Source organism: Budorcas taxicolor, chromosome 15 (genome assembly GCF_023091745.1).
Source record: "Budorcas taxicolor isolate Tak-1 chromosome 15, Takin1.1, whole genome shotgun sequence".
Taxonomy (NCBI): Eukaryota; Metazoa; Chordata; class Mammalia; order Artiodactyla; family Bovidae; genus Budorcas; species Budorcas taxicolor.
The window spans coordinates 47,478,611-47,503,329 of NC_068924.1; the positions used below are offsets into that span (position 1 = coordinate 47,478,611).

The 24,719-nt window shown below is 39.9% G+C and overlaps 2 protein-coding genes across 2 annotated transcripts; both read left to right on the plus strand.

Annotated features, from left to right (window-relative positions):
• Positions 1-1,310: 1,310 nt before the first annotated feature.
• Positions 1,311-2,719, plus strand: LOC128060483 (hemoglobin subunit epsilon-2-like). The gene is made up of 3 exons (XM_052652888.1): positions 1,311-1,402; positions 1,528-1,750; positions 2,591-2,719. The coding sequence occupies exons 1-3, from the start codon at positions 1,311-1,313 to the stop codon at positions 2,717-2,719; spliced, it is 444 nt and encodes a 147-aa protein (XP_052508848.1).
• Positions 2,720-20,919: 18,200 nt separating this feature from the next.
• On the plus strand, positions 20,920-22,549 carry LOC128060477 (hemoglobin subunit beta). The gene is made up of 3 exons (XM_052652882.1): positions 20,920-21,038; positions 21,168-21,390; positions 22,296-22,549. Exons 1-3 carry the CDS (start codon positions 20,953-20,955, stop codon positions 22,422-22,424), a joined length of 438 nt encoding a protein of 145 aa, XP_052508842.1. The 5' UTR covers positions 20,920-20,952; the 3' UTR covers positions 22,425-22,549.
• The last annotated feature ends 2,170 nt before the right edge of the window (positions 22,550-24,719 follow it).

The following is a 24,719-nucleotide window of genomic DNA, read 5'->3' on the forward strand; positions in this document are numbered from 1 at the left end:
ACAGATTATCCACTCTGTCATGGTAAACCAGCTTCCAGAAACAGAAATTTTTATCCACATTTTACATTTAAGTCTTTTCAGGTTGAATCGATAAAAGTGTCTCATTATATCAAATAGACAGAAAGGATTTATTTTCTAATAGTACAAATTAGGCTATTAATATAAACACATTTGGTTGAACTCTAAATTTTAGAGTCCCTCTGTAAATACACATGAAAATTATTTTTATTATATGTACATATATTTGTAAGAGTGATCTCAGGGAGAAACAAACCAACTTTCTGGAGGTCAAATGTGGGAGCAACAAATTCTGAGATAAAATGAATCATTCCCTCTCCCACTAGAAATGTGTCTTTTCCAGTCTTATAAATGCTTATTTGCATGCATGAGAAAAAAGTATCATAGATCACAGTAGCAGTGGTGTGTGGAGTACTGTCAGTGAAGGTTGCCTCTGACTGATTAGATGTGAAGAAAAGTCACAGTCAGGAGTGTGGACCCAGTACATGAGACAACTCAGTTCATCCAGAGCCATTGCCAAGAGGAATTCTTATACTCTTTTCACTAAACAGAGAAGCACCTATTCCCCAACATTCAATAGTGTATCCTCTGATATGAATGCATAGATACATGTCTTGGCCAGAGACACTTTCCATATAACCAGAGTGAAAAAAATTATTCAGACAAGTACACATATTACTGACAGAACTCAGTAACAAAGGGGTGATGTTCAATTCTTCTCTACATTTTACAGAGTTCTTGCCTATCTTGTTTCTAAGTTGATGCTGGATTGGGATCATTTTTACTTGGTTATGAGAACTATAAAAGTATGAGCCCCATATAAGCTTTAGAAGCATTGGTAACTCAGGAAGGGCTGTGGCTTCTCCTATTAATATACACTGGCCAAACAGCAGAACAGTGTCTTGTAAACACCTGACACAATGCTCAACAGAGCTCTAGATGTTGCTTTTCCTAAGTCTAGCTATGCTTCACGGTCAGCCTACTGGTCACTTCAGGAAGGGTGGTGGGGACCTTGAGATATGAGCTGCACAGTGGAGGGTAGGGGGGACGACAGCAGAGTATCCTTGATAGAACCACCATCACTATCAGAGACACAAATGTCCATCTTGCTGACCCACCCTTGCCCAAGTCCCACCCCTGGCAGTGACCACCTACCTTTGACCAATAGTCTCATTTTATTGGGGGAAGGAAGGGCCTTGGGACAGGAGAAGAGGAATAAAAGGCCATGCAGTGAAGCAGCGGCACAGACTTGCTTCTGGCCCATTAGGATCACCAGTAAGCTCCCAGACACCATGGTGCATTTTACTACCGAGGAGAAGGCTGCTGTTGCTAATCTGTGGGCCAAAGTGAATGTGGAGGTGGTCGGTGGTGAGAGCCTGGCAAGGCGAGCACTGGACACAGGTAAGACAGGGTGTAGAAATGCAGAAAGTGTTCCAGAAAAGAGGGACTGGTTAGGTTTCTTGCATACTCTGAGTTCTCATCTGTTCTGTGACTATGATCATCCCATAGGCTCCCGATCTTCTGCCCATGGACCCAGAGTTTCTGTGACAGTTTTGGTAACTTATGCACTGAGTCTGCCATAATGGGCAACCCCAAGGTCAAGGCCCATAGCAGGAAGGTGCTGAACTCCTTTAGAAATGCCAGTAAGCACATGGATGACCTCAAGGGCACCTTTGCAGATCTAAGTGAGCTGCACTGTGACAAGTTGCACGTGGATCCCGAGAACCTCAGGGTGAGTTCTGGGCATGCCTGTGCTTTGTTCTTTCATCCAGGTTTCTGTGCTGTGGCTATAATGAGAACACTGACTCAAGTCTTATGCTATAGAGGTATTTTTTGGAGGTAATATTTCAGAGAAAGGCTTGATCTTAATAGGTTGTTCCAGAGGTCAAAGGTAAGACCAAGTAAATACTCTATGACTAGTGGAGGTCACTGGTCATCTGATAATTCTGATGAAAAGAAAAAATGTTGTGAAGAACACTAACCAAACTTGAGCTATGTGTTTTGGCCTGGAGAACACAAACTGAGCCATGCAGAAGAATATCTTGTCTTTGATAACTGAAAGCTTCTAGGAAAATTGATGAATATATTTCTTTATGATTTTTGAGTTTTGAATGAGGACTAAACAGGGCAAAATAAGAGCAACTTTTCACAATTTGTGCCTTCTTCTCTCATCTCTAGCAATGATGAAATGTTTTTGTGTACAAGGTGCTGGATTCTTTGTCAAATGGATGTCCAAACAACCTGAATGTATGTAATATCAGAAGAACAATATAGATATCTAGTCCCCTTTCAGCACTATAATTTTACTTTTAAAGTAATGGAGCGAAGGAATCCATAGCAATGCTCAGGCTTGGACATTGACAGAGAAAATGGGAGAAGGATGTAACACAGTGGGGGTTCAGGCTGGGAGTCACTGAAGCCAATGCCAGGTCTCTAATGATGCACTTTTGTGGGAGTATGGCCATGAAAGCTGCTCACCCTCTTATGAAGAAGGAACTGGATGTGGCATCTATTTGCTTGGAAGGGCAGCCTGAGACCTTCTCTTCATTAAGTACTATCTTTTTATTCCCAGCTCCTAGGAAACATGATATTGATTGTCTTGGCAACCCACTTCAGCAAGGAATTTACCCCGCAGATGCAGGCTGCCTGGCAGAAGCTGACCAACGCTGTGGCTAGTGCTCTGGCCCACAAGTACCACTAGTTGCCTGGCCTACCATGCTGGTGCCTATCCGAAGGCCCAGTGTCCCAGAAGTTCATCTCCTGAAGACAGAGGGAGAGAGCTTTCTGCACACATAAAACTCCAATATAATACAAATGAAATAAAAGTCATGGTCTATAATGAATGTCCTTGTATTTTCTCTTTGTTTTTATATTTTATAAGTTGATTCAGCAAAAAAAAAAAAAGCATTCCTATTTGAACTGGTAATATTAGAGATTGAGAGTTTGGGGAGGTTATAGAAGGAACCCTAATAAGATTCTATAAGAGTGACTTCAGTGGGTAGTTAATCTTAGGAGGGGAATGTAAACTCCTGAGATGGATAAGGTCTTTAGAAAAAGGAAAGACACGGAGTTACTCTAGAGAGATGCAAAATGATTGTTAATAGTGAGCTGTTAGGACACAAAGTAGGGGACCTGTATAGCCTGTTATTTGTATAAATGCAGGATAGAGCTCTTTCTGGACTACTTTTATTTAATGCAAAAGTCATATATGTTGTAGTTGTAAGTGCAATGAAGATGGTACTTTTTAGGCACCCAGTCAAGGACTGTGCTCTCGGTGGTTTCCTCGCATCTTCAATGGTACTAATGCTATATTACTTGGGAGCTCAGTGTCCTGGAACACATTGCTAATTCTATTAAACCTTTGCTAGAGACAAAGGCCATTTATTAGGAAAAATGATGAATTCACAATTCATCCTGTCAGGTCTAATTGACAGAAGATGAACTGGCCCTTTAAAAGCAGTGGTAGTATAAAATTAGAAACTTTGCTAGAGAGACCAGAGAAATCAGGAAATAAAGCTATTGTTGCATGCAAAAAGAACCAGTGAAGTTTCTTGAACAGGAGAGTGACATAATGAATAGGATATTGTAGGGAAATTGATCCATGTGTGTGTATAGACCAGGCAAGGCAGAATCTGGGCTTAGGAATTGGCTATGATTATAATAAAGCTATAGGTAAAGGACCCAACTTGACCGAAGCAAGGGAAGGAAGACTGAAAAATCAAATATTGGACTATTGTGGCAATGATGCCTGAAGACTTGAAACACAGTGAAATGAGAGTGGGGAAGTCATGGATGACAGCCATGTTCCCTATCTGGTGAATGAGCAGAGGAAATTTCTTGACAGAAGAGGGAAAAAACCTAGACATCTCTTGCTTGGAGCTGGTAATGGGCATAGCCACCCTTGTAAAAATCTTTTCAAATTTCTGTACTCAAGCCACAGGCATAAAATGAAAAGCCAAAGCCTTGGAATTAACAGACAAGGTCAAAGTATTGCTCCATTGCCTTGAAACATTTAGTTAATATTTTTTTAGAATTAATTTCCTTGTTTGTAAATTGGGATAATTATCTCTATCTCTGCCTCACAAATGATCCCTATCACCCTCACTTCTGAGGTTCCAAAGAGATGTTTATAAAGTGTGTTGTCTGTCATTTTGCCAAGGTAGTCGTAGTAGTTTGTATGATGTTCTATGATCTACTTTTCTGTGCCCTGTTTCATTGTATACTCTTGAATTGATTCCATTGTTTCTGAGCTTCATATCTAGCTATCTAACTATTTAATATCCCATCTTGGATTGCTCAAAGGTGACTCAAATACAGTATGTCCCAAACTGAACTCCTGATCATTTTCTAATGTATTTCTGCTAACTGAGCCTTCTTTTCATGTTCCCCATTTTCATGACTATGACATCATTAATTGCTGAAGTCTGAAACTAGAGATGGTGTTTCTTCTGTTGGAGTTCTCCAAGCAGGAAAATTGGAGTAAGTTGCCATTCCCTTCTCCAGATCTTCCTGGCCCAGGGATCGAACCTCTGTCTCTCATATTGTAGGAAGATTCTTTCATATCTGAGCCACCAGGGAAGCCCCATAACATCTTAAAGATCATGACATCATCAGTTGCTCAAGACTGGAAACAGAGATGACAATTATATTTTCCTTCCTACTGCAGTATCATTCTATATGTCTCTCACTTATTCTATTCCTATATTCATTTATACACTGAAGGCACAATAATTTTTAAAAACTACAAATCAGTCATGTCACTCCATTCCTTGGATTTCTCAATAGTTCTACTTGACTTTCAGGTTAAGGGAAAAAAAATCTGTAACATAGCATAAAAATCATTCATAGCATCTTCCTATCACAAAACATTTCCCTGTCATCTGAATCACAGTCACACTGCATATCTTTCTATATATAAATCACATAATTTGAATTATTGTCCCTGGTAATTTTTAAACAGCATTATGTTATACAATAAATCTGTATTACAGCATGTGATGCAGATTCTTACCATTGCTGTAACTATTTCATCATTTTACTGTACCAAAATTTATCTGCTCCACTAAATTAGGAACATTAAAATTGCTACTGAATTGAGATTCTGGTGCATATGGATGCTATAAGCATTCCTATACACATCTTTCGATGCACACTAACATGCTTTTCAATTGCCAGGTCATAGGTGTTGCACATCTTCTGCTTCAGTAAGTGAAAGTGAAACTCACTCAGTCATGTCCGACTCTTTGTGACCCCATGAACTACACAGTCCATAGAATTCTCCAGGCCAGAATACTGGAGTGGGTAGCCTTTCCCTTCTTCAGGGGATCTTACCAACCCAGGGATTGAATCCAGGTCTCCCACATTGTAGACACATTCTTTACCAGTTGAGCCAACACGGAAGCCCAAGAATACTGAAGTGGGTAGCCTATCCCTTCTCCAGAGGATCTTCCTGAACCAGGAAATGAACTGAGATCTCCTGCACTGCAGGCAGATTCTTTACCAGCTAGCTGAGCTACCAGGGAAGCCCCTCTGCTTCAGTAGACACCAACAAATATTTTCAAATTAATTATACTGTTTTATATTATCATTACCAAAATATGAACATTTTCTTTATCTACAGGTTTGCAAAATGTTGGAATTGTCAAGCTCTCCTCTTCTTTATATTCTTTTCCCTCATCCTTCCCTTTTGTTACATTATTTTCCCTTCTCCTAGACCCTTCTTCCATCCATCCTTCTTCTTTCCTCTCTTTCTTCTTCTTTTCTTCCTTCCTTCCTTCTTTCCAGGTACGTTGGTGGGTGTATATTTGTAAATCATTGTAGTATTATTTTGAATTGAAAATAATGAAATTTGACTTGAATCTTCGTTGCTGGGTCCATTTTCACTTTTTTCCTGAGGATGCAGAGGTGGAAATTTCTGCACTTGGTGTTTTCCCAGAAATCCTGTCAGACTCTATGAAGCTGAATAAGATGAATCTTGTTTACAATTCCTCTGCATTTTCTCTACAGTTATATCATAAGTATCAGATATTTTTCTTTATTTCTAATTAAATTGTTTCCATTATCATCCATGTTCCATAAACCTAGCTCAATAGCTGCTAGAAAGGCAATGTTTATTATTTTTCATTAACTTTATGGAGACTTAGTTCGATGAAGGGATAAGTGAAAAAAGATTTTTGTGGCCCAAAGTATTTATACAAGGAGAAAAAAAAACAAGTTAAATCTATGACAAAATATTTATCCATTTCAACTTCTTACAAATATTTCCAGAAACAAGGTGAAGCTCCATGCAAAGTCAACTTGATAAAATATATCCTTTCTAGGTCTTAATTTTCTGACCTATTAATTCAACTTTTTAAATTCATAGATAAACTATAATTCATAGGCTTAAACTGTAAGATGCATTACTCAAAATTAGACTAAAATATTTATGCCTAAATGAAACTGGGAATATATTTGTAGAGGCAATGGAAGGATGAAGGAAATGAAGCTAAGAAACAAGAACAGGGAGAGCAGAGTTTCTGAGTCTAGACACATTGCGTCAGCTAATCACAGATGAAGGGTACTGAGGAACAAGAGTGCATCTTACATTCCCCCAAATCAATGAACTTGTATTATGCCCTGGACTAATCTACTCTCAGAAGCAGAGAGGGCAAGGTGCTGGGTGGGACTCACAAGGAAGACCAGGGCCCCTGCTGCTTACACCTGTTTTTGACACAACATGCAACTGCACAAACACACATCGTGGTGTATCTGACTCTTGAGGAGAAAGCTACTTGTCACTGCCCTGTGGAACAAGAGTGGCTGAAGTTGGTATTGAAATCTTAGGCAGGCAGGTATTCAGTTTACAAGGCAGGCTGACAGAGAGTGAATGTCAGCTGGGTGTGTGGTGACAGAGCCATTGCCTGAGATTCTGGCAGGCATTGAGTCCCTCCCTCCTTATGCTGTTTTCACCCCCTAGGCTGCTGGTTGTCTACCCCTGGACTCAGAGGTTCTTTGAGTCCTTTGGGAACTTGCCCTCTGCTGATGCTGTTATGAGCAACGCTAAGGTGAAGGCCTATGACAAGAAGGTGCTAGTCTTCCTTACTGAAGGCCTGAAGCATGTTGACCATCTCAAGGGAGTCTTTGCTTTGCTGAGTGAGTTGCACTATAAGAAGCTGCATGTCAGTCCTGAGAACATCAGAGTGAGTCTACGGGACCCTTAATATTCTCCATCTTTTTTTTTTTTGTGTGTGTGTGTGTGGTCAAGTTTCTATCATGGGGAGAGAGTTAAGCAGCAGGATACAGTTCAGAATGCAGAAGAGGTATTCTGGTTACATCACTATGGATTTCTCAGGACCATTTCATTTCCTTTACCTTCTTTGTTCCCAGCCATCATTTCCTCTTATCCAATCTTGTTTTGTTTTTTTTTTTCTGTTTGTTCTTTACAATATCTTCTTTTTATTTAAACATTTTGAGTGTTTAAAAACACTTTCATATTTTAAGTCACTTAAAATTTTATCTCATTCTTTCCCCTTACCTCTTCCTTTCAAAGCAAGGAAGACAAAATGATGCATTGCTTCTTGAAATGGTTCAAAAGAATAATAAATGATAACAGACTAAGGCAGAAAGGCAGAAACATTTCTAAGAACAAGTTCAGGCTGATATGGTGGCTTCATATCAGTAGTAACACCTACACTTCAGCCATCTTTCTACTTATATTCTAGGGGCACAGCTTGGGATGAGACTGAAATACTCTTTAGTCCAAATTGGATGCCTCTGCTAACTATGTCCTTGTTTTTTTATTCCTTCCACACAGCTCCGTGGCAAAATACTGGTAGAGTCAAAAGCAGAGATATTACTTTGCCAACTAAGGTCCGTCTAGTCAAGGCTATGGTTTTTCCAGTAGTCATGTATGGATGGGTGAGTTGGACTGTGAAGAAGGCTGAGTGCCGAAGAATTGATGTGTTTGAACTGTGGTGTTGGAGAAGACTCTTGAGAGTCTCTTGGACTGCAAAGAGATTCAACCAGTCCATTCTGAAGGAGATCAGCTCTAGGATTTCTTTGGAAGGAATGATGCTAAAGCTGAAACTCCAGTACTTTGGCCACCTCATGCAAACTGTTGACTCTATGGAAAAGACTCTGATGCTGAGAGGGATTGGAGGCAGGAGGAGAAGGGGACTACAGAGAATGAGATGGCTGGATGGCACCACTGACTCAATGGACGTGAGTTTGAGTGACCTCTGGGAGTTGGTGATGGACAGGGAGGCCTAGCGTGCTGTGATTCATGGGGTCGCAAAGAGTCGGACATGACTGAGTGACTGAACTGAACCGAACTGAACTGAGGTTATTACAGAGCCCTATTTGAATTCCTTGAGTGGATGAACACTGTGATAGCTTACAGTGAGGCTGCCACCACCAACGCGCTAAGCACAGGCGGAAACCGCAATTGCCACACTAAGCACAGCGGAGAGGAGCTACCCCATGTCCGAGGTCAGAGGCAGTGGCCGGGAGGAGCCACCTCGCGTCCGAGGTCAGAGGCGACGGCCGAGAGGAGCCACTCCGCGTCCAAGGCCCGGGTGGCGGCTGGAAGGAGCAACCCCGCGCCCAAGGCCAGGTGCAGCGGCAGGGAGGAGCAACCCAATGTCCAAGGAGCTGTGGCTGCACGGAGGGCCTAGAGGAGCTATCACAGGTTGAAGGTCAGGAAGGGCGGTGGTGTGGAGATAACCCTCATCCAAGGTAAGGAGCAGTGGCTGCGCTTTGCTGGAGCAGCTGTGAAGAGATACCTCACACCCAAGGTAAGAGAAACCCAAGTAAGATGGTAAGTGTTGCAAGAGGGCATCAGAGGGCAGACACACTGAAACCATGCTCACAGAAAACTAGTCAATCTAATCACACTAGGACCACAGCCTTGTCTAACTCAATGAAACTAAGCCATGCCCGTGGGGCAACTCAAGATGGGTGGGTCATGGTGGAGAGGTCTGACAGAATGTGGTCCACTGGAGAAGGGAATGGCAAACCACTTCAGTATTCTTGCTTTGAGAATGCTATGAACAGTATGAAAAGGCAAAATGATAGGATACTGAAAGGGGAACTCCCCAGGTCAGTAGGTGCCTAATATGCTACTGGAGATCAGTGGAGAAATAACTCCAGAAAGAATGAAGGGATGGAGCCAAAGCAAAAACAATACCCAGCTGTGGATGTGACTGGTGATAGAAGAATGGTCCGATGCTATAAAGAGCAATATTGCATAGGAACCTGGAATGTCAGGTCCATGAATCAAGGCAAATTGGAAGTGGTCAAACAAGAGATGGCAAGAGTGAACGTCAGCATTCTAGGAATCAGCGAACTAAAATTGACTGGAATGGGTGAATTTAACTCAGATGACCATTGTATCTACTACTGTGGACAGGAATCCCTCAGAAGAAATGGAGTAGCCATCATGGTCAACAAGAGTCTGAAATGCAGTACTTGGATGCAATCTCAAAAATAACAGAATGATCTCTGTTCATTTCCAAGCCAAATCATTCAATATCACAGTAATCCAGGTCTATGCCCGAACCAGTAACACTGAAAAAGCTGAAGTTGAATGGTTCTATGAAGACCAACAAGACCTTTTAGAACTAACACCCCCAAAAGATGTCCTTTTCATTAAAGGGGGCTGGAATGCAAAAGTAGGAAGTCAAGAAACACCTGCAGTAACAGGCAAATTTGGTCTTGGAATGCGGAATGAAGCAGGGCAAAGACTAATAGAGTTTTGCCAAGAAAATGCACTGGTCATAGCAAACACCCTTTTCCAACAACACAAGAGAAGACTCTACACATGGACATCACCAGATGGTCAACACCAAAATCAGATTGATTATATTCTTTGCATCCAAAGATGGAGAAGCTCTATACAGTCAACAAAAACAAGACCAGGAGCTGACTGTGGCTCAGATCATGACCCCCTTATTGCCAAATTCAGACTCAAATTGAAGAAAGTCAGGACAACCGCTAGACCATTCAGGTATGACCTCAGTCAAATCCCTTATGATTATACAGTGGAAGTGAGAAATAGATTTAAGGGCCTAGATCAGATAGATAGAGTGCCTGATGAACTATGGAATGAGGTTCGTGACATTGTGTAGGAGACAGGGATCAAGACCATCCCCATGGAAAAGAAATGCAAAAAAGCAAAATGGCTGTCTGGGGAGGCCTTACAAGTAGCTGTGAAAAGAAGAGAAGTAAAAAGCAAAGGAGAAAAGGAAAGATATAAGCATCTGAATGCAGAGTTCCAGAGAATAGCAAGGAGAGATAAGAAAGCCTTCTTCAGCGATCAATGCAAAGAAATAGAGGAAAAGAACAGAATGGGAAAGACTAGAGACCTCTGCAAGAAAATTAGACATACCAAGCGAACATTTCATGGAAAGATGGGCTCGATAAAGGACAGAAATTGTATGGACCTAACAGAAGCAGAAAATATTAAGAAAAGGTGGCAAGAATACACAGAAGAACTGTACAAAAAAGATCTTCATGACTTGGATAATCACGATGGTGTGATTATTCATCTAGAGCCAGACATCCTGGAATATGAAGTCAAGTGGGCCTGAGAAAGCATCACTATGAATAAAGCTAGTGGAGGTGATGGAATTCCAGCTGAGCTATTTCAAATCCTGAAAGATGATGCTGTGAAAGTGCTGCACTCAATATGCCAGCAAATTTGGAAAACTCAGCAGTGACCACAAGACTGGAAAAGGTCAGATTTCATCCCAATCCCAAAGAAAGGCAATGCCAAAGAATGCTCAGACTACCGCACAATTGCACTCATCTCACATGCTAGTAAAGTAATGCTCAAAATTCTCCAAGCCAGGCTTCAGCAATACAAGAGCCGTGAACTCCCTGATATTCAAGCTGGTTTTAGAAAAGGCAGAGGAACCAGAGATCAAATTGCCAACATCCGCTGAATCATGGAAAAAGCAAGAGAGTTCCAGAAAAACATCTATTTCTGCTTTATTGACTATGCCAAAGCCTTTGACTGTGTGGTTCACAATAAACTGTGGAAAATTTGAAAGAGATGGGAATACCAGACGACCTGACCTGCCCCTTGAGAAATCTGTATGCAGGTCAGGAAGCAACCGTTAGAACTGGACATGGAGCAACAGACTGGTTCCAAATAGGAAAAGGAGTATGTCAAGGCTGTATATTGTGACCCTGCTTATTTAACTTCTATGCAGAGTACATCATGAGAAACGCTGGACTGGAAGAAACACAAGTTGGAATCAAGATTGCTGGGAGAAATATCAATAACCTCAGATATGCAGACGATGCCACCCTTATGGCAGAAAGTGAAGAGGAACTAAAAACCTCTTGATGAAAGTGAAAGAGGAGAGTGAAAAAGTTGGCTTAAAGCTCAACATTCAGAAATTGAAGATCATGGCATCTGGTCCCATCACTTCATGGGAAATAGATGGGGAAACAATGGAAACAGCGTCAGACTTTATTATTTTGGGTTCCAAAATCACTGCAGATGGTGACTGCAGCCATGAAATTAAAAGACGCTTACTCCTTGGAAGAAAAGTTATGACCAACCTAGATAGCATATTCAAAAGCAGAGACATTACTTTGCCGACTAAGGTCCGTCTAGTCAAGGCTATGGTTTTTCCAGCAGTCATGTATGGATGTGAGAGTTGGACTGTGAAGAAAGCTGAGCGGCGAAGAATTGATGCTTTTGAACTGTGGTGTTGGAGAAAACTCTTGAGAGTCCCTTGGACTGCAAGGAGATCCAACCAGTCCATTCTGAAGGAGATCAGCCCTGGGATTTCTTTGGAAGGAATGATGCTAAAGCTGAAACTTCAGTACTTTGGCCACCTCATGTGAAGAGTTGACTCATTGGAAAAGACCCTGATGCTGGGAGGGATTGGGGGCAGGAGGAGAAGGGGATGACGGAGGATGAGATGGCTGGATAGTATCACTGACTCGATGGGCGTGAGTCTGAGTGAACTCCGGGTTGTTGGTGATGGACAGGGAGGCCTGGTGTGCTGCAATTCATGGGGTCGCAAAGAGTCGGACACGACTGAGGGACTGAACTGAAGTGAACAGTAAACAGTGTCAGATTTGTGGCCTCCAGAGGAGACAATTTCAATCTGGGGCCAGAAAAGAGGCTTGATCACTCAGAGCTTTTGCGTGACAGAAATTTTATTACAGTGAAAAAGGGACAGAGAGAGCTTCTGAGATAGACATCAGAAGGGGAACTGGAGAGTGCCCTACTTGCTAGTGTTATCAAGACCTTATATACTTTTTCCACTGGTTACTAACAATAGAAAGGTCTTATCAAACCCTCTCTCACACCATACATTTTAAGATAACAGGATTAGTCAGAAGGATCTTAAGAAGGAGAACCAGGTTCTCAAGCAAGATGCATTGTTGTTATATAATCATTAGTACAAAGTTAAGGAAAAACATACCCTTGAGAAAGATGAATTGTTTTGTGAAGTGAAGTCACTCAGTCATGTCCGACTCTTTGTGACCCCATGGACTGTAGTTTACAAGGCTCTTCTCTCCATGGAATTTTCCAGGCAAGAGTACTGGAGTGGGTTGCCATTTCCTTCTCCAGGGGATTTTCCCCACCCAGGGATCAAACCTGGGTCTCCCACACTGCAGGCAGACACTTTAGCATCTGAGCTACCAGGGAAGCCATGGTAGAAGGTCAGCTTTATTCCTTGGACTGACTTTTTCAGCAATTAAAGTATATTTTGAGCCTAACTTTAAAATTAGGAAGTTTGTTGCCAAACAGAAAAGAAATTTCTTAACACTTTGATGAGGTAAAAATAAGGATTAAAATGTTTATGAACGGCATTACTATGGCGAAACAGCATAGATAACCCTATACTGGTCTGCAGGTCCTGAACACTGCACTGTCTGGTTCCCAAATTCCAGCTGTAAAAAAAGCAGTTCCACTCATTTCTCCAAGCAAATCTTAGGAGCAAACAAGTCCATGTAAGGCCTCTGTCTCTGGTGTAACTAAAATGGAGGAAAATGGACTATTGAAAGGGACCCTCTACTTTTTTAGACGAGACAAACGATGGGAGGTAGGAAAGCAGTATGTTTTAAAAGGACTTAAGTCTTCTAGGTTTCTGTTGGCCTCTCATGCTCTTCTTGTTTGGAGAGTAAGATCTAATCACTTGAGTTACAGAAGAGGTTTGGTAAAGATCAATCAGTCTTTCTCTAAGAGACTTGGCCACTGATACTACATCCAGCACAAAGGAGAATACCTAAACCATGAATGTATCCTGCAATGGCACCATCATTAAGAATAGGCTTGGAAACAGGACTTGATGGCACTTCCTTCTTTGTCCTTCATCTAGTAAATAGGCCTCTTTGCGTCTGTGTTAGTTGCTCAGTCAGTGTCCCACTCTTGGCAACCCCATGGAGTCCATCAGGTTTCTTTGTCCATGGGATTCTCCAGGCAAGAATACTGGAGTGGGTTGCCACTCCCTCCTCCAGGGGATCTTCCCAACCCAGGCATCGAAGCCAGGTTTCCTGCATTGCAGATAGATTCTTTACTGTCTGAGCCACCAAGGAAGCCCTTTACCTTTACTTTAACCACCTAGGTTATGCATGGGCTTAAAGAGCTCCGGGTTTAAAGAAAGTTAGTCTTAAAGATTGTTGTCATAACAACCCAGAGTTTAAGAAAAAATGTCTTACGTGACTAAGACAAAGCAATCTAGAAAAAAACATTTGTCTTTTTCTCCTCCTTGAGAGCTCCAGACCCCTTGAGCACCCTGGATTCCTTATCAGTCTACCTAAGAATTGACTCTCCAATTGGAAGACTTTATTTCCCTAGATTCTTCTATTTTTTACAATTTAACTTTTTAAGTCATTTTTCAGTTGCGATATTGCTTCTGTTGTTTCTTATGTTCCTGTTTTCAGGCAACAGGGCATGTCGGATCTTAGCTCTCTGAACAGAAATAGAACCCTCACCCCCTGCATTACACTAAGCCGTAAACACTAGACTGTTAGGAAAGTCCCAGTATTTCCCCAGAATTTATCTTCTGAACTTGGGGAAATAATATCCACCTTCAATGGTATGGCTTCTGCCTAATAAAGCAGTTTCAGCTCAATTTCCTGATTCAGTTTACTTACTTCCCCCCCCCCCCACCTAAGGATATGGGAAAGTCCCTAAGGGTCTATAGATAGGGAGCCTTTGTGTCTAATACAGAGAGAACAAGGGGAATGAGAAAAGGAAGGTGCCTCACATAGTCAATAATGGACAAAGCGTCTGCCTCAAAGCATAAGAACTATTAAGAAGGTTTAAAATATAGACAGGATAATGGCATTACAGGGGCTCATGGAAAACCTAGACAGAAACTTCAGGCTAATTCTGATCCATATCCACTAATTACTCAAGAAATAATGTGCTCAATCAGAGACATAATGATTGCTCAAGAAACCATTATTGTTTCCTTTTTCCATACTTCCCTTGCATGCACATTGTAGGCAATGGTGATACATTACATCAGATGTTCCCAATCTAATGCATAATCTCCCTCTCCCATTTGCCCCCAAAATCCTCCAAAATTAACCCCAACCTCCCATTTCAGGTAAAGCTCAGTGCTCACATAACACTTGCTTGAATCTTTTGACACTGGCATCAGTGAAATTTCCAGTATTGCCTAAGGAAATCCTTCCAAACCCTCCCACTCCAAACTTTTCACATTTCTTCTAGCATACTCACCCTGTGTGCTGTATAAGGGTTTCTGCCTTTTGTACTATCCTACATGATTACCATGTCTTATACATCAAATCCACCATAGCAGTAAGTGTACATTTATTAAATGAAATAATCAATGGATGAACAATCATTTCTTGTGTCAAAACTCTTCGGAGTAGAGGATGATCTTAAAAATAGGCTATCACACAGTGTTTCTTTGGTGTTAATGCTACAATATACAATGAAGAAGCACACAGGAAAGTAAATCACTGATTAGATGTTTGCTTTCTGATTATAGGTAGTACAATATCTTTAGAAAATTTTTAACTTTTAATTTTATATTGGAATATATCCAATTAAAACTGTTGTGATAGTTTCAAGTGCACAGCAAAGTGACTAAACCATATATATGTGTGTGTGTGTGCATATATATATATGTATATATATATATATATATACATATATATATATATATATTTTTTTTTTTCCATTCTCCCCCAAACTCCCTCCCATCCAGGCTGGCACATATCATTGATCAGACTTCCCTGTGCTATACAGTAAGACCTTGTTGGTTATCCATTTTAAAGATAGCAGTGTGTATATGTCCATCCCAACTCCCTAACTATCCCTTGTGAAATTATTTTTGTCATATGTAAAATTGGAAGACTTCTAGAACCTTCTAACTTGCATGCATTTCTTTAAATCCATATCATGCTCCTGTTGATTAAACTTAGGCTTGACTACCCGAAACAGAACATGTTGCTTCCTTCTATAAAATGTATTTTTAGAATAACTCTATCTTACTACCAGGTTATAGACAATGCATTACAGTTCACTTTTTCACAACTATATATGAATTATCTGAAGGCAGATGAGCTTTTAAATATTTATTTGTTTTTTTCCCATGTCATTATACATAGTAGGCACTGAGAATCCTTTACACCCCAACACTAGGTTTAAAAACCACAGGGTCACATCATGGAAACAGAGACATCTCAGGAAAATGTTGGAAAGTTTCCTTTCACATTCTTGAGCACAGAAACGTCATCATAAAATTAGACATTAGGAGACAAAGAGATTTTCAAAAGATTTGAAAGAGTGTACGGGGAGACTGTGAGTTTCACAATCTTGAATGAGAAAACAAAGTACCCTTCTCCTTCTACATGTTCATAAAAGTTTTAAGAATATCTGAAGAACTTACTGTACTCTCTTTTGTTCCTTCACCTTTGGAACTGGCCAATCAGTCTAGACAAGAAGTTGGGACTGAAAATCTCAATACTGGAGAATTCAGGAGAACATCATTGGGGTGGGACTTGGATCAAGTTCAAACAGTTGCTGTATTGCTGGTGTTGGTGTCTCCACGTTGGGAGTGAGGAGGTCAAGGGAAGTCATTCTTTGTTAAAGTGGAGCTTCTGTAAAAGTCTAAGAGTAAAATTAATTCCTTAATATTTTATTTTATTTGATAATTTACCCAATAGTTACTTCTAGTTCCTCCCTATCATGTTGCTTTATTGATCACGTTCAGTATGTGTTAATGCAAATGGGGTATGCGTGGAAGAAAGAAAGATGGAAAGAGACCAATGGCAAGGAGAGAAGAACAGAGGCAGAGAGGGAGACACAGAGAGTCAGAGAGAGAGAAAAGGAGGGAAGAAGAGGAGAGGGGAGAGAGCGAGAAGTAATTTTGTACATAGATTTCCATAATCATTTTAAAATCACCCAATTGAATATCATGGGAATTTAGGATGCTATTCTAGATTTTCTATCTCTTAAGCCTCAGAGAAGTACTCTGAAAGTTGGCTTTGGGAATTAATGCCTTATGTATCTGTCAAGGGTGCCCAGTCTGAAGCCATGATTCTGCCTTTCCAGACATACACTTTCAAATTTTACTTGAGAAAGACTGCATCTTTGTTCTTGATAAATCAAGACCATAGCCCGCTTTTGAGGTAAATAAAAGCTAATTCTGAAAGAATTAAAATCTGAGCCCAGTGGGGGAAATATTAATGTGGAATTGATAAACAGACACTAACTGGTCTGTAATAATTAGGGTATATTTTATCAAAATTATGGCTATATTGATTTTAATGTTTTTAGAAAGAAATTTGACATTTTTAAACATGAATTAGACTACAACATTCCTAAACTGTTCTGTTTATGACATCTATGAGTTCTGCTCTTCACAAAGCATTATTTGTTGTTGTTTTGTTTTATTTTACTTTATTTTTGAAACAGTGCTAAAACTGAGGTAATTAAGATATTGCACATCTGGGGAAAAAGAGTAAATAACTGCTTTATCTTGTAATAAATGCTAATGGAAAATAACTGAAGAAAATATCTACTTTACCCAGAAAATATAGATTAGATTGCTGAAATATTCTACTTGGATAATTAAAAATTGAACAGCAGAGCATGTACAAAAGAATTCTATCTGAATGAAATTTTTGAACCAAATGATGAAACCACACATCTCTGAATGAAATGTCACGATTCTCCTGAAGAAAGTCAATATTCATCCTCTTAATTATACTCAGAATAGGCTCATCCTGGTATAGAACATTAGGAATTAGGTCACCTTGCCAGACTGCAATAAAGGAAAAGAAAGAAAAAATGGCTCTCTCTCTGTGGACTTGTGTGAGTTTGTGCATGTGTATGTATGCTCAACAGGGCTTCAATCAAAGTAGAGCAGATATGCTGTGGATCCCTTCACAGAGTCCAAGAAAACTCACGATGGTGAAGATGATAGTGGGCCTAAGAAGCATTCCAAAACTTTAGTGGTGGCCTGGATTTGCACTTTAGGCTCTGAACATAACCCCATTTATATAACTATTCACTCTTCCTTATTTTTGCCTGAACTTTTGATGTCTGATAAAAACTTTCAGACTTGTCCCTGCAGAGTTAGAAGGAAAAACCCATTTCACTCTTTAATCATACCAAGTAGCAAGTGTGAAAGATAGTAACAACTCTTGCTCTGAGACTTGCATGATGGTGGCTGCAGCAGCAATCAGTACAAAAGTGGGACTCATAGACCATTCATGGCAAAGGAAGACATAAAAAAGAAGACACAGTAGAAGAATTTGTATATATTTATACATACACACACACATATGTATACTGGAATATTACATATTACTCAGGTATAAAAAAGAATGAAATTTTGCCAGTTGCAACAACTTGGATGAACCTGTAGGATATTATTCTTGGTGAAATATCAGACAAAGAAAGACAAAATCTTGTATGTTGCAACTTTTACATGGAACACAAAGCGCAAAATAAACAAGTTAATATAACAAAGCAGAAACAAACTCACAGGTATAGAGAACAAACTAGTATTTACCCATGGGGAGAGGGGAGGGTCACGATAGGGGTAGGGGATTAAGAAATACAAACTACTGTGTATAAAGTAGATTAGCAACAAGGATATATTGTACAGAACAGAAAACATAGTCAATAATTTATTGCAACTTTAAATGCATATTGCTGCTGCTGCTAAGTCGCTTCAGTTATGTTGGACTCTTCGTGACCCCATGGACTGCAGCCCACCAGGCTCCTCCATCCATGGGATTTTCCAGGCAAGAGTACTGGAGTGTGGTGCCACTGCCTTCTCGTAAATGGTGGATAGTCCTTAAAAATACTGAATCCCTATGCTGTGCACCTCAAACTAATATAATATTATAGATAAAATATTTAAAAATAATTAATTCAAAGCAAATGAATTAGGGAAATTATCTCTGAAGATTAAAAAAAAAAATGATACAGGAAGTCTTTAAGTACACGCTAATTTCTGTCCGTCAAGACAGCAAAATTGTAGCCCTGACAATTTGGCTCCTTTACAAGGAAATATAGGAATAAATTATACTATAATTTAGTAAGTTCTGTGAGTTTTCCATAACACAAACATCCTGAAGAGAGATGTTCAAAGTTTCCCAGAAGAAGTCCTTTCACTCACTCACATATGCCTGACCTCTGATATCAGAGGTGTGAATTAGGGTGTTTAAAATAGTACAAATATAGACTGGTGATTCGATTCTTACATGATAGTATACATGTTTCAATGCCACTCCCCCAAATCATCCCACCCTCTCCCTCTCCCTCTGAGTCCAAAAGTCCGCTATACACATCTGTGTCTATTTTGCTGTCTTGCATCATGTCAATGTATGGCAAAACCAACATAGTATTGTAAAGTAAAATAAAGTAAAAATAAAAATTTTAAAAAAAAGAAAAAAGAAAAAAAATAAAATAGTACAAATATAAAACAATTATAAAGCTAATGGAGATTTCAATTTAAACAATTGAAATGCAAAACCTAAAGGTCAAACCAAACGCAGCTTTTTGTTTGCTTTTTGTTTTTAACATTGAAAACATTTGAAAGATTTCTTTTCCCAGAAGTCAACATGTGGGAATTTTTTTCTAAATATAGACCAATAGTTCGAGCCTCTTTGTTTGAGGGTTGCAGAAAAGAGTGTATATAAATTGAAAATGTTTAAATTCTATATTTTTTATCCCTATAATCTTTTGTGGGCATATAATTCTGCCCTAACTTCCAGACAGCCAGGCAAGAGCCAAGACTTTTCTACATGTCTGAAAATATCAGAATGAATTTGTTCACAGGTGCTTGAATGGGAATGGGCCAGGTCAAAGGGGTGAGGTATCTTCATTTACCTAGCAATGATGGAAAAAATATTTTGGAGGATGGAGTAACAAAAGCTGGACGTTTATGAATTTCTTTGTAACAACTAGAAATACAGAAGTCCTTTCCTTCTAGTTCCCCTAAAAATATATTAGTTGGAGTTACAAAGACATAGAGCTGAAAGAATGAGAGATTTTTTTAAACATGTTTCGATAGTGATGGCAAAGGTGAGAGAGAGGTGATTCTAGACATCAAGTTGTCTGAATCAGGAGAAGGTTCTAAGGAGAGAGATCATGGAAAGTAAATATATATGCTCCTATCCTTACTGAAAGGAAGTGGAAATTGAATAAGAAGGGAAGATGCAGAAAGTAGAGATGGTAGAAAGTAGGGGAACCTCAGGGAACTCTGAAGTTCTGCTGAGCTCAGAAATGCTTGCTGCTTTTGCTGCTTTCACTGAATCTTCTGGTAGTAAGAAACAGACCTCTATACCTCAGAAGTTTTTTCTTGCCTAAGAGGGTAACAAGATTTATTATATGGGTGAGAGGAGAGGCAAAGAGAGAAGATATATGAAAAGCTGTAGGTAATGAAGAATAAATTTTAGTGAAAGAACATATAAAGTATATAGAGAAAACAAAATTATGGATGAAATAAATAGAAGTAATTCTTATGAACACAATATCCTTAGAGGCTTAGAGGAAGAAAACAATCTGATTCAAGCTGGAATGTCTTTCCACAATTTTATCCGTCCTTTTAAATCATGGAGAAGCTTCTCTGTTCTTCCAGACACTTTCCCAGGTCAGTCCATGAGGAAACAAGTTATATGCCTCTACTAGTCTTTGAACACATTACCTCTCTCAGGGTTATTGAAACCTTGGGGTTATGATTGATTTTTCACTTATTTGTATTTCTTACTACATGGAGAGGTCTCTATGTTTTCACATACAGATTAATGGAGTAAGTATTTCACAGGATCTCTCAATCCATACTTATTCTATTTTTCTATCATTATTTATTTGATCATAAATTAAATTAAAAAAATTGAATGAGTAGATAAGCAAATGAATATATTTGTTTTCATACCAGAACGATTTAATCCCAAACAAGCAAACAAAAGAGATGCATATTTAGAACAGGGGCAGAGGTTTTATCCAGGCTGTACTTGTAATTCTTTTGCATATTCTGAAGGCACAGGAGATGATCCATCCACATAGTCTTAAATTGAATCATAGTAGAAAAATCCTTTTCATTTTCTGGAGCCCGGATTCTTCATTTATGTAATAAGAAAATTGAGGAGGTAGGTTTCCAAGAGGTTACCTCGTTGTGATTCTAAAATCTCTACAAGCAGACTTGCTAAGGAAGATGATTTTAGTGGCAATGTGTATTGCTGGAATGACTGAGACCTTGAGATGCCCAGAAAGAGGGCTGACGGTCTAAAGTCAGTGCCAGGAAGACCAAGTAGAGGTATGGCTATCACCATTCAAGCCTCACCCTGTGGAACCACAACTGGGCACGAGCCAATCTGCTCACAGAAGCAGGGAGGGCAGGAGGCAGGGCTGGGCATAAAAGGAAGAGCTGGGCCAGCTGCTGCTTACACTTGCTTCTGACACAACCGTGTTCACTAGCAGATACACAAACAGACACCATGCTGACTGCTGAGGAGAAGGCTGCCGTCACCGGCTTCTGGGGCAAGGTGAAAGTGGATGAAGTTGGTGCTGAGGCCCTGGGCAGGTAGGTATCCCGCTTACAAGACAGGTTTAAGGAGAGTGAAATGCACCTAGGCATGTGAGGACTGAGCCGGTCCCTGAGATTCTGAAAACTGCTGACTTCCTCTGACCATGTGCTGTTTTCAACCCTTAGGCTGCTGGTTGTCTACCCCTGGACTCAGAGGTTCTTTGAGCACTTTGGGGACTTGTCCAATGCTGATGCTGTTATGAACAACCCTAAGGTGAAGGCCCATGGCAAGAAGGTGCTAGACTCCTTTAGTAACGGCATGAAGCATCTCGACGACCTCAGGGGAACCTTTGCCTCACTGAGTGAGCTGCACTGTGATAAGCTGCACGTGGATCCTGAGAACTTCAGGGTGAGTTTGTGGAGTCCTCAGTGTTTTCCTTGTTCTCTTTATGATCAAGCTCATGTCATGGGGAGAGGGCTGAATGACAGGACACAGTTTAGAATGGAGAAGAGGTATTCTGGTTAGAGAGCTAAGGACTCCTCAGAACCGTTTAGACTCTTTAAACCTCTTTGCTCACAACCATCATTTCCTCTGATTCATTCTTGTTCTCTGTTGTCTGCAATGTCCTCTTTTTAATTGTACTTTTTATTTTGAGGGTTTAATTTGAAAAAAATATTTATTTTATCAACTTTAAAAATCTTATCTAATATTTTCCCCTTATCTGTTTCTTTCAAGGAATAAAATGTTCTATTGCTTTTTGAAATGATTCAAAATAATAAAAATGATAACAAGTTCTGGATTAAGTTAGAAAGAGAGAAATATTTCTAAATATATATTCAGGAAGATATGGGTAGATTCACATCAGTAGTAATATCTTCACTTTAGTCATCCTTGTGCTTATATCCTACAGTCACAGCTTGGGATGAGACTGAAATACTCTGAATCTAACCTTGAATTTCTCTCATAGCTCAGTTGGTAAAGAGTCTGCCTGCAATGCAGGAGATCCCAGTTCGATTCCTGGGTCAGGAAGAATGGCTGGAGAAGGGATAGGCTACCCACTCCAGTATTCTTGGGCTTCCCTTATGGCTCAGCTGGTAAAGAATCTGCCTGCAGTGCGGGAGACCTGGGTTCTTCCATCCATGGGTTGGGAAGATCCTCTGGAGAAGGGAAAGGCTACCCTCTCCAGTATTCTGGCCTGGAGAAATCCGTGGACTGTATAGTCCGTGGGGTTGCAAAGAGTCAGACATGACTGAGCAACTTTCACTTTACTAACCTGCACTAACCCTGCCCTTGCTTAATATCTTTCCACACAGCTCCTGGGCAACGTGCTGGTGGTTGTGCTGGCTCGCCACTATGGCAGTGAATTCACCCCGGTGCTGCAGGCTGACTTTCAGAAGGTGGTGGCTGGTGTTGCCAATGCCCTGGCCCACAGATATCACTAAGCTCCCCTTCCTGATTTCCAGGAAAGGTTTTTTCATCCTCAGAGCCCAAAAATTGAATGTGGAAAAATTATGAAGCATTTTGAGCATCTGGCCTCTGCTTAATAAAGACACTTATTCTCATTGCACTGGTGTATTTAAATTATTTCACTGTCTCTTACTCAGATGGGCACTTGGGAGGGCAAAGCAATGAAGACATAAAAAAATGAAGGGCTAAGTTGAGACTTTGAGAAAATATATCAGTATCTTGGACCCAATGACAAGATGGTTGTAAACAGCTGATGTTATTGGAAAATAGGCTCTGCTCCTTAGTCTTACTCTGCCTTAAAGAATTCAGGTTGCAGCTTGATTTGGTAGTTAGATCGTTGGTATGTTTTATTTAAATAAATTATGTTATTTAGCCTTTCTTATAAATGTCTTCTCTCTAATTATCCAAAACATCACTTAGATCCATTAAGTTCTTCTGCCTAAAGACACCACTGTTTTAAGATTTTCTTTAAGCATTTTACTGTCCCCATTGCTCTTCCTCCCCTACCTCTTTTTATCCTACTTTCCTCTATCATCTTATGAAGATCTACAAGAAGGACAGAACCTTCTGTGCTGGAGTCTGACAATGACATATGAATTTTGAGTAATCCTTGTTCCCTCTTGCATCCTAATTCTGAATCTCAGTTCAGTTCATTTCAGTGGCTCAGTTGTGTACGATATTTTGCAATCCCATGGACTGCAGCATGCCAGGCTTCCCTGTCCATCACCAACTCCTGGAGCTTGCTCAAATTCATGTCCATCAAGTTGGTGATGCCATTCAACCATTTCATCCTCTGTTGTCCCCTTCTCCTGCCTTCAATCTTTCCCAGCATCAGGGTCTTTTCAAATGAGTCAGTTCTTCACATCAGGTGGCCAAAGTACTGAACCTTCAGCTTCAACATCAGTTCCTCCAATGACTATTCAGGACTGATATCCTTCAGGTTTGACTGGTTTGATCTCCTTGCACTCCAAGGGACTCTTGATAGTCTTCTCCAACATCACAGTTCAATAGCATCAATTCTTTGGCAGTCAGCTTTCTTTATGATACAACTCTCACATACATACATGGCTACTGGAAGAATCATAGCTTTGACTAGATGGAACTTTGTCGGCCAAGCAATGTCTCCGCCTTTTAATAAGCTGTCTATGTTGGTCATAGCTTTTCTTCCAAGGAGCAAGCATCTTTTAACTTCATGGCTGCAGTCACCATCTTCAGTGACTTTGGAGCCCAGGAAAATAAAGTCCGTCGCTATTTCCATTGCTTCCCCATCTCTTTGCAATCAGGTGACGGGACCGGATGCCATGGTCTTCATTTTTTGACTGTTGAGTTTTAAGCCAGCTTTTTCATTCTCTTCTTTCACTTTCATGAAGAGGCTTTTTAGTTCTTCTTTGCTTTCTGCCATAAGGGGGATGTCATCTGCATATCTGAGGTTACTGATATTTCTCCTGGCAATCTTGATTCCAGCTTATGCTTCATCCAGCCCTGTATTTCTCATGATGTACTCTGCGTATAAGTTAAATATGCAAGCTTTGACTTTTTCCTTTCCCAGTTCTGAATCTAGTTGGGGAGATTCTGAAACTAACACATCTAACAAGTGACTGTAAATGAGTGTGTTCAAGGTTTTTATGAGATCAGATGATGAAGCCCTTGGTATGAAAGGGGTGGTAAAGATAAGTAGTATAGACAATTGTCCAAAAGACAAGAAGACAAAAGTCAGAAAAGAAAAGGAGGATAGCATAGGCCAAATCACTGATGAATAATGTGTTTGTGTATTCTGAGAAATTCAGGTAAACAAGAAAGACAATGAAAAAAAAAAAAAACTGCCTGAGATAGAATAGAATAGATAACATATTTTGGTGTGCACTGTGGATGCATTCTTAAAGTTAAAAGTTCACAAACAAGAATATACCATCTAGACATTACTCACGAGATGTTTGCACTTCTAATCAAAAAGTAAAGTAGAGTGGTTTAACAGTTTAGAACATCATTTTGAAATCAGACAGCCAAGACTGAAAAAAATTACTACTCTGACCTTGTGAAAAATCAGCTACCCTTGTCAATTTGTATATATAATGTGTAAATAATGTCGTCTTTAAATCTTGTAGGGTAATGAAAAAAAGGTCTCAACACAGTTCTCTACTTTGACTTTTAACAAAAGTTAATGTCAGGTGAGAATTTGTAAAGAGTAAGTTGACTCATTTAACATCTCTTCCTAAATGCAAAAGGTCTCAGGCTGAAATGGAAACATTGAAGAGTAGGGAATTTTGGAG

What these genes read in the sequence shown, in the direction of transcription:
- LOC128060477 (XM_052652882.1), top strand. Translation starts at nt 20,953, where the DNA reads ATGCTGACTGCTGAGGAGAAGGCTGCCGTCACCGGCTTCTGGGGCAAG. An exon ending in GGTGCTGAGGCCCTGGGCAG is followed by an intron (nt 21,039 to 21,167) that starts GTAGGTATCCCG and finishes TTCAACCCTTAG; the next exon opens with GCTGCTGGTTGTCTACCCCT. An exon ending in TGGATCCTGAGAACTTCAGG is followed by an intron (nt 21,391 to 22,295) that starts GTGAGTTTGTGG and finishes CTTTCCACACAG; the next exon opens with CTCCTGGGCAACGTGCTGGT.
- LOC128060483 (XM_052652888.1), top strand. Translation starts at nt 1,311, where the DNA reads ATGGTGCATTTTACTACCGAGGAGAAGGCTGCTGTTGCTAATCTGTGG. An exon ending in GGTGGTGAGAGCCTGGCAAG is followed by an intron (nt 1,403 to 1,527) that starts GCGAGCACTGGA and finishes ATCATCCCATAG; the next exon opens with GCTCCCGATCTTCTGCCCAT. An exon ending in TGGATCCCGAGAACCTCAGG is followed by an intron (nt 1,751 to 2,590) that starts GTGAGTTCTGGG and finishes TTTTATTCCCAG; the next exon opens with CTCCTAGGAAACATGATATT.